This window comes from Xyrauchen texanus, chromosome 39, assembly GCF_025860055.1.
Source record: "Xyrauchen texanus isolate HMW12.3.18 chromosome 39, RBS_HiC_50CHRs, whole genome shotgun sequence".
NCBI lineage: Eukaryota > Metazoa > Chordata > Actinopteri > Cypriniformes > Catostomidae > Xyrauchen > Xyrauchen texanus.
This window is the reverse complement of record NC_068314.1, coordinates 35,305,036-35,317,739: the sequence shown is the minus strand read 5'-3', so window position 1 is coordinate 35,317,739 and position 12,704 is coordinate 35,305,036. Positions and strand designations below refer to the sequence as shown.

General features: G+C 39.5%; 1 protein-coding gene across 1 annotated transcript; it reads right to left on the bottom strand.

The window, feature by feature from the left end:
* Nucleotides 1-1,997: 1,997 nt before the first annotated feature.
* Nucleotides 1,998-10,967, bottom strand: LOC127632980 (syntaxin-6-like). The gene is made up of 8 exons (XM_052111836.1): nt 10,883-10,967; nt 10,237-10,406; nt 7,711-7,805; nt 7,401-7,463; nt 7,220-7,321; nt 5,621-5,727; nt 5,411-5,505; nt 1,998-3,445 (listed from the first exon to the last, which is right to left on the bottom strand). The coding sequence occupies exons 1-8, from the start codon at nt 10,915-10,917 to the stop codon at nt 3,369-3,371; spliced, it is 744 nt and encodes a 247-aa protein (XP_051967796.1). The 5' UTR covers nt 10,918-10,967; the 3' UTR covers nt 1,998-3,368.
* Between the last annotated feature and the right edge of the window lie 1,737 nt (nt 10,968-12,704).

The window sequence follows — 12,704 nt, the reverse complement described above, 5'->3', positions numbered from 1 at the left end:
GACAAGTAATAAATAAAAAAATGTCCTCAAAGGAAGTTCTGTAGCTCTGTGGCGCTAGCCAAACATTGCTGTGTTTGTTTGAGCAGCCTAAACTTAGTGAAATTGGCTCAGCCAGTGCTGTGAGATTTGGGCGGGGCTATCTGTTTGGCCAGCCAATTGTAGATGGGGGAGTGTTTTGGGGAAGCCTGTTTGAAAACTGGTTATTTTAACAGTTTGGTTTGGCAGAAAAAAAATTCACAAATCACCTTTAAATTTTAAGAGATATTCCTCATACCTCTTTTTCTTTTTTTTTTTGCAAACAGGACATTTTAGTATTTTTTATAAGTGTCTATCAACCTGTTAATCATCCACCAAGACCTGTCTCTACTGTCTCTACCTTTCTCCAATTTAAACCTCCCTGTGCCGCGACCTGCCGATCTATGTATGTTTCCTGGATCCTCGTTTGTGCGCCTCTGCACTGCCGGCAACCTCAAAGACTTCTTACAGATATCAAACATTATATATTACTCTTTGTGCATCCCTGCCCACCAGAGACAAATGCACGCCGTATACACATACACACACATGCAGTTGTGTGGATCTACCTCCCTAGACTTCAGCCATACCTCCGCCTGACCCCGTGCCCTCTTACAGCACATGTATGCCGTAGGAGACCTGTTGAGCTGATGGTGCTGTTTGAACAAACAGGAAATGGACATTCTAAATTGGAATGTGGAATTCATACCTCACCAGGGACTGGGGCGTTCCATCACTGTGGCAAAGGAGAGCACGTCTCTGTTGTGGTCGCAGGGATTTTCTTTTTCCACTATAGATATATGAATTTACATACTGTACATTATACACAGTAACAGTAATGAAGTTTGATTGTAAGTTGTGCACTCACAGCATGAGATGTTATACCCTAGAAACAGCTTTTTTGGAAATAAATGCAGTTGCCTCTAATGATGTCCGAACCCTTCATTGCACCCTAAGTACATGCAAGTGTTTCATCTGTGTTCTAAGTGCCAATAACTTTTGAATTCCTTTATTGTGACCCAACAATAAAGACAATTGCACATTAACTACTGTAAAACCATAAAACATCTTAAATCATACAAATATCTTAATAAAGATGGTTTGTAACAAAGCTTCCTAATGTGCAATTCACACATTTAGAGGTGCTGTAAGCAAGGACGTAGACAGGAATTACTTTTGGGTGGGCCTCGATAAAAATGGATGGGCCAAGTTTTCGCCGACATGTTTTTTTTTTTTAACCAAATTTTTCTTAACTACACCGATGCGGTTAGTAAGTGATTTTATCACACTAAAATCATGTAAACTCACATATTGTTTACGTCTTGCAGCTATACTTTTAAGAGTATTTTAGCGTTTAGCGATTTGTGCTTTTTTTCAAAGCAAAGGAGGTACGAGTCAAAATAAATGTTTGTGTAGTAATCAAGATTACGCCACTCATGCTGTCGGTAGAGCTGAACTTGTATTGAACCCGGAATATTCCTTTAATTACAAGTTGTAAACTTGTAAAGCTCCGGTCCAACTTTAATGTTGTGATAAACATTTTGCTGTTATCAACAAAGCTGTTTTGCCGTTATAATGGTTGCCATAGAAACAAATAACTTTCGAGGTCTGATGATGTAAATGCAACTCACATTGCAAACAGCACCTTTAATGTCACTTTGATGTCCTTTGAAAACACACAAAAAAATGTATTTTTTATTTAATAAAAATTCCACAAAACTGAATTGAGTCATCTTAAATGACATACAAAATAAAATACATTTTATTCACTTAATTTTCATTACTAAATTCGATAAAACTGAATTGAGTCATCTTAAATGACATAAAAATAAAAATTTTATTCATGTAATTTTCGTTTAATATTACACATTTCAATTTGATTGAATTTTATGAGTTTGAACGTGTAAATCTTTTTTTGTGCATGAACTGAAAAATTTAATAAAACTGTCACAAATGTTAAAAAATGACAACCGAGTCAAAGGCATAAACTTTATTCAGGAACCCATGTGGATTCCACATGATGCCAAAATAAAGGCATCTTATATAATACAATCTTAGGAAAATGCTTACAAAAACAAATGACATGGGCATTAGATTTTTGAAATGCAATCATGTATACATAGGCAGCACTGACATGACATCACAATTGTTGCTTTGCAAATTCAAATTAGATTATAACACTTTTTTTTTGTGCACTTTTAATTGACAGTCATTAAGGCTTACAGAAGAGGATTCAATCTTATGCTTGGAGTGTTTGAAGACCTAATGTTCAGATAATTAAGGTTTATTATACTTATAAGTTATAGAGCAAGCTTAAAATAGACAAAACATTACTAAAATCTGTCCCAAATTATGTTAACGTAGGATTTAATACGGGCTTCATAAAAATAATACATTCACTGATAGACACATGGTGTCCCGACTCCCTGGAAACAACTCATTGGCACATTATACAAGTACAAAACGCACATCAGGACGCCCACAGACGGGAGGAACATTATAGGATCTGAGCACTTGCAACAAGACGAGAAAACAACAAAATGAGGTAATATATGATCATAATTGTGGGGTCGTATCAGCTCTGTCAGGGATAGTCAGTTCATAGAGCTGCATTTCAGAACATACATTATGCACTAGGCGGCTTTCATTTTAATATCATACACATTCATAATATTCTGGGGTAATATGGGTATGAAGTATGCACTTGCAATGAAGGTTTAGGCCACACTGTTAAATTAACCAAAGTGTTAAGACTAATTACTCCATACTCTCCATTGCAACATGAAACTTTAGTCAATTTACAGTAATCTCAAAAGTAATGCATTAAATAATACCCCGATTTACACGTTGTGCTTCTCATAGTTGATTCTCCTTCCTCGCACAAAGAAACCGTTTAGATGACATTACTTTCACACTAACCACTACTGCAAGTATTTATGGTCTTAATAGGTTCCTACAAGGGTATACATATTTTACTTTTACCGTACTGTCATTAAAATCCCAAAAATATATATATATACACATAATAAGGCCATGTCAAATTTCTCAACACCACAACCAAATAAAAAAGGGTATATTTCCCCGATAAAAAGTTCAATTTCAGCCTCAGTGGCGCTCTAAAATCGACTTTGCAGAGGACAATGAGCTCAATCCAGAAGCCGTAATTGATAAAGAGAGAGAAATGGATGTTTGGCTTAGATGATGACACAAAGACGAGGAACGACTATAAAAATAACTGATCTTTTTCTCACAAAGAAAATGGAAGCTGATGTGGAAGAACCCCTGCTGTCTTCCTCAATAAAACCGGGGAGGCTTTGGGGATGATGAAAGGCCAAACCAGAGAGAAGTCGGATTTAAATGGCAAAGAACAGGATGAGCACCACAATCAGTATGATTACAAGAACTCCGATAGCACACCACTGTCTCCGACCTGCACAATACAAACAAATGCATGAAGCCAAAACCTCACACTCGCATTCATTACAGAAAAGAGCTAACAGGCACGAAACTTGATTACGCCCTCATTTCTCAACTTGATGGATCTTGCTGACACTCTTTATAGAATGAAAGAGATGAAGCCGAATGGGGACGGGATCATTCCCTGCTTGTGTACACAGTTTTGCTTTGAGCAGCCCTAAAACCTTAAAATCTTTACTTTGAAAAACATACCATCTGCTCCGAGAGGGATAAAGGCCGAAGGCAGACGGTGGTGCGAGGAGAGAGAGAGAGAGTTTACGGACATGTCCGTCATGTGTGTGTTTGTCTTAAGTTTCTCAATAAAATATTATTTACATCGCCAAGCTGGTTCTCGCCTCCTCCTTTCCATTGAACTGCTTTACACTGGAGCCGAAATCCGGGAAGGAGGAGGGATGCCCGTCGCAGAGTCCTCGGCATTGCTGTCCACCCGGCGGAGTGCTGCTGCCTTCCGCCGGGGGAGGGAGTAGCCCGGACGCGGGGAACGGCCGCCGTCCGCGAGGCGAGTGGGGACTGGACTCCCTGACCGCCTGGAGCGATGGAGCCACTGCCAGGGGCGGAGGAGTGTCCCCAGGAGTCGCCGTGAACGTGGAGGGGCGTTCTTTCGGGGTCGTGGGTCTGACTCCAGTCCGCCCAGGGCGGCTGTCGTCTGCCTGAGAGGGTGGAGGAGTGATTGAGGATCATTCAAAATTGGGGGATATATTTAATATTAAGAATACATTTATTGGGGGCCTGGGTAGCTCAGCGAGTATTGACGCTGACTATCACCCCTGGAGTTGTGAGTTTGAATCCATGGCGTGCTGAGTGACTCCAGACAGGTCTCCTAAGCAACCAAATTGGCCCAGTTGCTAGGGAGGGTAGAGTCACATGGGGTAACCTCCTCGTGGTGGTGATGATTAGTGGTTCTCGCTCTCAATGGGGCGTGTGGTGAGTTGTGCGTGGATCGTGGAGAGTAGCATGAAGGCTCCACATGCTGCGAGTCTCCGCTGTGTCATGCACAACGAGTCAAGTGATAAGATGCGCAGATTGACGGTCTCAGGGTTTGAAATAAACACCCGGCAACTTGCCAAATGCAGGTAAAAATTGTCAGTGATGGGTCACTCTTACAAGCCACATAGGCGGGTGATGTTTTCAAGGTTTTTCCTGCATTGAAAATGTGATGACTGTCAGGCGACTCGGAGTTGCTGGCGAGGCAAATTGAATGACATGTATGCCTCTTATAACTTAAACACACACCTGTGCATGAAAACGAAGCGTGCTTTTGCAGGAACATTATGCTGGGTGTCCACTGCCGTGTGGTGAGCGAAGTGAAGTGAGTGTTCATTCCAATGGGAGCCGAGAGCTTCACATTTCTGCCTTCAAAACCTCCAAAAATAGTCCCAATTGACTTCCATTGTAAGTGCCACACTGTATCCTCGATTTTTCCTTTTTTTTTAAAGAAAAGGAGGGACGAGTCGAAATCATTTTTTGTGGTAATCAACATTATGCCACAGGTGCTCTCAAATGAGCTTAATTTGTATTGAACCCGGAATATTACAATGTAATGCATCTCTAATTCCAATGTAATTTTGTAATTCATGTTATTACAATCTTGCCTAACGGAGTACGTACATGTATTTTAGTATTAACAATATATGTATGCTCTGGCTTATCATAGTATTTACTACATAACATATAAGTCAGCGTTTGCATGTTTATTTCTCCAGAAAAGTGTAAACACTGTGATACTATCAAAGCATGACCAATGGCAGACAGGAAACCTGTTGGTAAACAGCAAATATAGTGACACTATTGGCACAGAAATGACACACTTAAGCTCTCACCTTTCCTCACTTTATTAATTGGCTCGGAATGATTTAAACACATAATAATAATATTAGTAAAGTTATGAAGAACACCCAGTACAAGCACACGCACTTACTGCTGGTCATGTGTGAAACCTTCTCCATTTTCTTCAACACCGAGTCCATTCTAGAACCGGTCTGGTCCATCTCCTCGCTAAACTCACCGAGCATGCTGTGGAGAAAAAATGCACACAAACACTTTTAGGATGAATTAATAAAACATCTTGCAACCTATAGGCTCAGTCCTGTTAATGCAGATCACACTCGTGCATGTGTTCTTTTCTTACACTGCCTGCTCGTCCAGCTCGTCTCCTATCCTGCTGGACATGTCCTTTAGGACACGGATGCTGCCTGACACCAGCTCCAACTGCTCGTCCTGGTCCTGCACGATCAGCTGCAGACGGAGACAAATTAGAAAGGAGGATTTATTACTCATTGATGTTAATGAACAGCACATCCTCTTTATGATGCTTTGTCTAAGGCAGGGATGGGAACTGCATGCAATTTAAACAAATTCCAGATTTTTTTAGTACTTCTGAAGAAGTATCATTTGAAAATAAGAAATGCAATTCTTGTTGCTTTTACGGCCCTCAGCAGCCTGTTGCCAAATGATGAGATCATTTCAGATTTCGACAGAGCAGATCTAAACAAATGAGAAAAGAAAATGCAATGCAGCTCTTGTTAAAGGAGTGTTTACACACTTTTCAGAGGCATAAATGCAATCCAATAATTGATCCTAGCTATATATTAAATAAAGCTGCCGATTACACCAAAAGTCATGTATATCTTAACTACACATTGTCATATGAACAACCAATCAGTAACTGCACTGCCTAAAGCCCCGTTCACACCGGCAGCGTGCGACGAAGCGTCACGATCCCATTCATTTTGAATGAGCGCAAAGCGACTTCCGGCAACACGAGCTGTCGTGGAGAGAGACAAGTCGAGTTGAGAAAACGTCAACTTTATGCAAATGACAAGCAACATCCGCAAGCGGCATTGAGAGTGAAGACAGAGGAGCTCATGTCATTCGTCTCCAGGCAGTGACTCTTATACTGGAGCCGAGTGTAGGCAAGACGGAGAAGTTAAAGCGATTTCACTGTTCTGCATCATTTGTCTGTAAACATGTACACAAATCCGCGCTGAGGGAGGAACGTTATTATGGACCATGCGCAACACAGACATGTTAAGCCATTGCGCATCTCCAGGACATGAGTGGGGTCCAAATTGGGATGGCAAGTGGGTGGCAAAGCTCATTTTTAGGGTGGCAGCTGCCACCCCGTTCCACCCTCCTGGCCCCACCCGTCACCAGTGACACAGATCGCAAAGTCTAGCGACACCAAGTGACAACGTCGCCCACGGTGTGAACGCCGCTAAAGTCTCACATACTTAAAAACAACGTTAAATAACACAGTAGTAACAGTTGTTATTTTATTTCGAGTTGGGAATGACGAATGTCACTACTTGAGCAGCTGTAAGAGTAATACATTAAATGCATCAAGTACTGTGTTTTTGATTCACGAAGAAGAGTAAGCTCATGAGAGTCATTCCTTCGGGAATCGGACTGCACTGGTCGTACTGTGTTTCGCGCTGTAGATTCATAAGTAGGGCAGCGTACCATAAAACATGGTCAGACTATTTTAGGAATGTTGTTCTGTCCACATGATAATGCTGATAAAAGTCATGATAATCATACGTTTCCCGTGTTTTAGAGCACCATTAACCACTGATTTATTTAAAAAAACATCCATATTTCAATCCATCAATCACAGTGGACTCGGACACAAAGTTGACGCCTTCAAAACGCAACTTGAAAAAAAAGTGTCATTCTTTCAACACTGATTGTTATTAAAATAAATGATATGTTTTGACCATTGTCTCTATACCTGCTGCTGTTCCTGTTGCTCCTGAATATATTTGGAGTTCGCGGACACCAGATGAGGTTCCAGGCCGGCGTACCGATCCTTTGCTGTGGCTCCCAGCAAAGCCTGTCGGACCGATAAGCACACGGGCATATATGAATCCATTCAGAGTCAATTCAGTTCAACAGTGAATTAAGTTGCTCACCTGTTTGTTTTTCTTCTCTGCTTGAGCCACAGCTGAGCGACTGGCCAGATGCTCTTTCATCAGCTATGAATACAAACACATTTATAAATGTGTATATGCACAAATACACCGATCAGCCACAACATTAAAACCACCTGCCTAATATTGTGTAGGTCCCCCTCGTGCCACCAAATCAGCGCCAACCCACGAGGGGACCTACACAGTATTAGGCAGGTGGTTTTAATGTTGTGGCTGATCGGTGTATATGAAGTGAACATATGATAGCGATATAAAATCAGGAACTAATGACGAATAGGACAAAGATTGACACCTGCACAGATTTCCGCGTGCGCTCCACAAAATCTCGCCTCTCTTGTAGTTCATTCTCTCCTAAACGGAACTTTCCAGGGTTTGCCTCCACAATACCTGATCCTGTCAAGGGCTGTAAAGAGTTCTGCATATGTACAGTACTGAGATGTCATCTACCAGAAATTGCCCTTCAACTGTCTTCTTCTGCCCATATTGTTTATGTCCTTTTTTAAACATTTTAACAACATGTGCAACACCTGACAAATGCCGTCCTCTCAAACAGCATATGGAGGTAAAATGGTATCAATGCACATCTGAATGTATCATGCGATTAATATTCAACTGGTCATGTGATCTCAACCAGGTGGTACTCATTAATGTGCACCCATCACTATATGTAAAATGAAGCAGCTTTTTCTCAGCTGACTAGAGTCTTCCTCTCGTGTGAGCGCATATAATATAAAAAGAAAATACTATTAATGTCTTCCTGTTTGTGAGAAGTTTAAGTTTAGCAATTAGCAAAATAAACGACTGTGTGAATCTTCATCCAGGGGTCTGGGTATCTCAGTGAGTAAAGACGCTGACTACCACCCCTGGAGTCGTGAGTTCGAATCCAGGGCGTGCTGAGTGACTCCAGTCAGGCTTCCTAAGCAACCAAATTGGCCCGGTTGCTAGGGTGGGTAGAGTCACATGGGTTAACCTCCTTGTGGTCGCTATAATGTGGTTCTCGCTCTCGGTGGGACGCGTGGTGAGTTGTGCTTGGATGCCGTGGAGAATAGCGTGAAGCCTCCACACACGCTTGGTCTCCGTGGTAACGTGTTCAACAAGCCATGTGATAAGATGCGTGGATTGACTGTCTCAGACGCGGAGGCAACTGAGATTCGTCCTCCACCACCCGGATTGAGGCGAGACACTACGCCACCACAAGGACTTAGAGCACATTGGAAACTGGGCATTCCAAATTAGGGAGAAAAGGGGAGAAAATCCCCCCAAAAAAGAAGAAATAAAAGGTACCCTAATCCAAAAACACTGCCTGTGAAATCAGTGACTGACAGGACAGCAGAGGAGAAAGCACCTGCCTTAGGCCTAGTCCACACTGAGACTTTGAAAACGCTCTCCAAAGTGGATACATTTGAAAACGCTGTTTTCGCGTCGTAGTGTGGACTGTGAAAACGGATGCTTTGGAAAAAGATGGCACATATTTAGTCATGTGATCTATCCAACCAAAACAATCAAGATGGCGGCCTGTGTTATAGCGCCGCTGTTGTGCCTGATACTCACTTTGATAGCGTTGTTAAAAAATAAATGGCACTTTGTACAATCATCACATTGTGTTCCTTCAAAGGCGAAGGGAAGTTTACTCGGAACTGGTGTCGGGTGACGGAACACGAGGACAATTGCGTTTCAGACCGCACATGCAGCGGGGATTTTCCGCATGCGTGAAAACGTTAGTGTGGACGGAGAGCGTTTTGAAAAACGAAAGCGCCATTTTCAAATGTATCCGGATTAATGTAGACGTAGCCTTAGAGGTAGACCGATATATAGATTTTACCGATTAATTGGTGCTGAAAGTTGCTTTGGTTATCTGTAAAATCAATGCGACCGCCAACGCTAATAATTTTTCCCCCTTTTCTCCCCATTTGGAATGCCCAATTCCCAATGCGCTCCAAGTCGTGGTCGCGTAGTGACAATCCAGGTGGTTGAGGACGAATCTCAGTTGTCCCTGCGTCTGAGACCATCAATCTGCGCATCTTATCACGTGGCTTGTTGACATTACCGCGGAGACCAAGCATGTGTGGAGGCTTCACGCTATTCTCCGCGGTACAACTCACTACGCGCCCCAACGATTGCGAGAACCACATTATAGCGACCACAAGGAGGTTACCCCATGTGACTCTACCCTCCTTAGAAACCAGGCCAACTTGGTTGCTAAGGAGACCTGGCTGAAGTCTCTCAGCACACCCTCGATTCGAACTCGCGACTAGTCAGCGTCAATACTCACTTTTTATTTACTAATATTAATCTGTGCCCATTGCTGGAAGATTCTACACTTAGAATTAGTTTCTACAGTATAATTGTGGCCTCTATAACGTGGGGATTTGCTGTATTTACATCTTTTATAATTGATATTATTCATCCGTATTTGTTTCCTCAATTCAATGCATATTTTGTAATTGTAACTGTAACAGAACGAAGTCTCTGTCATTTCAAAATAAGCATCTCTTGTGTATTTTGGGCTTGTTTATAGTTAAAAGTCCCACATAATGCAACATATCTTCACTTTTTCTGCTTATTATTGACATTTTATTTGAACAATAAACTACATCTGGGATTTCATTTACTTTGGCCTCTTCTAGACTCTTTGTCTGTACGAATCACGGTATGGAACGACAAAGATATTTTTTTTAACATTCTATAAACCGATATTAAAAAATTATCAGAATATTAATTGGTTATCGGCCTTTACCAACGCCAAAGTTATCGGTGTTGACAAGACCCACTATTGGTCGACCTCTAATCTGCCTGTAGCTCTCACTTGGGAGGATACTGATGGTTTCATGTAGGTCCTCTAGGTCCCAATCAATGGCCCTCAGACAGTTACGAAGTTCATTGTTGCTCCAGTCCAGCTCATCACGGCTAACTGGTGTTTCATCCTGAAGTAGCTCCTCCCAGCGCTCAAACAGCCCCTCAGCTTTGGACAGGGCCTTCTGCACCTCCCTGCCAAGAGAGAAGGGTCCACATCAGCCCACTGCATCTTACTTATTAGCAAAGCACTATTGACATACAGCGGTTAATGTTATGTTGTGGTCATGTGGCATTGGCCATTGTGACATCATATACCAATGCAACAGACACGTCTGATTAATTTGTGTTGTATCTATTTAGTAAAGTAGACAAATCAAAGTGTGTTAATATTTCCACAATCCAGTCAACACAAGCCACCAATGTAACTCTCTCTCGCCTCTTTAGTCTTAATTTAAGATTCCAGATTCTCTAAATGAATTTCATGTAACATGCAGGTCTGTGAAGATCAGTGCTGTTTATTAGTCAAATGTTACATTGTAACACTTATAGTATGACATTCAACTGGAGCTACAGGTAGTGATGGTGCTGCTTCACTAACCCTGCGTCTCGTGTAGACAAAGAGGGAAGACAAACTTTTAGAAAGAACAGAGCAAAATCACTTTGCTTACCCTTTAACCACGAAAAAGGGATCTTCCATCGACATATTAGTTCCCCTGCTTCAGGAGCTGCGTGAAGTCTTCGGCAAGATGGGTTGTGTAAAAAAGCTAGGCGAGTACCATCTTTCAAAATAAAAGTCACCGAGGAACATCTGATTTACTATTTACCACATTGAATGATTATATATATATATATAATTATTATTATTATTATTATTATTATTATTATTATTATTTTACATAAATAAGTTTACATAAAATTATTCAATGTGGTAAATAGTAAATAGTAATTTTTTAAATAAAATATTATAGGAAAGCATACATGGTGTTTTGTGGCACAGCATTTTCCTTTTATAAAGTAGTCAACTGTGTTTTATTGCATGTTAAGAAAGTTGTAAACGATCATTATGATAATTAATGTTCTCTATTCATGTTATAATTAAGTGTGTTATAAATAATTCTATAATTTACAACTTGAAGAAAGTCTAAAACTATGTTTCTGCACAGGAAAGGGACCAAATACTATCCATTGGCATTTATATATGGGCCATATATATATATATATATATATATATATATACTTCTAAGTCTGAATATATAGTTGTAAATCTGAATATATAAATATAAAAGTGTGAATATTTAAATATAAATCAGAATATATAGTTGTAAATCTAAATATATAAATATAAATCTGAATATATAGTATAAATCTGAATATATAGTTGTAAATCTGAATATATAGTATAAATCTGAATATATAGTATAAATCTGAATATAGTATAAATCTGAATATATAAATATAAATCTGAATATATAAATATAAATCTGAATGTATAGTATAAATCTGAATATATAAATATAAATCTGAATATATAGTTGTAAATCTGAATATATAGTATAAATCTGAATATATAAATATAAATCTGAATATATAAATATAAAAGTGTGAATATATAAATATAAATCTGAATATATAAATATAAATCTGAATATATAGTTGTAAATCTGAATATATAGTATAAATCTGAATATATAAATATAAATCTGAATATATAAATATAAAAGTGTGAATATATAAATATAAATCTGAATATATAGTATAAATCAGAATATATAAATATAATATAGGGTTAATTATATAGAAACTCTATATATGAAGGGCCAATTAAATATAAATGATTAACAACAAATTACAAATGAATTAAATTATTAAAATATTAAACTGAATTGTGAATTTGTTTAATAAATTTGATTTATTAAAATATTGATTTAATTATTTTAGTTTTTAAAATGAAAATGATATGTAAACTAAACTGCATCTACACCCAATTTTGGTGAAAGAAAGTAAGACAGATAATAATGTGCCGCATGACAATCTGTAATTTTGCAGAAAATTAATTAAAATAGGCAGACTTAGTTCAGTAAAGCAGTTCCTCTTTGTATAAGCCCAGATTAATAAAAAATACAGACACAAGCACAAGTCCTACATTTAAGTATTGTTAGTCATTTCCAAAACAGGACTGTTGGCACACCTTTGTTGCAGCCCTGACCTGATTCATAATTAATTCGGTTAAGGATTTGCTTGCATCAAACTGGTAAGGGTGAAAACAAGTAGCAATTCCAGTTCAAGCATTTAAAGGGTTCCCTTATGTCTTTATCAGCCAGCTATAGTTGAGCCTCCCTTTCCTTATATTAACACTATTCTCCTTCATTTCCTCCCCAACCTCCTATAGTCACCCGTTCCTTCCTGTCTCCTGCCTTCCTTCCTCTCCACACTCTCCGGTTCCTGTTCACACACACACAAACACACACTCCTCCCTTTTTCTGGGTGTGA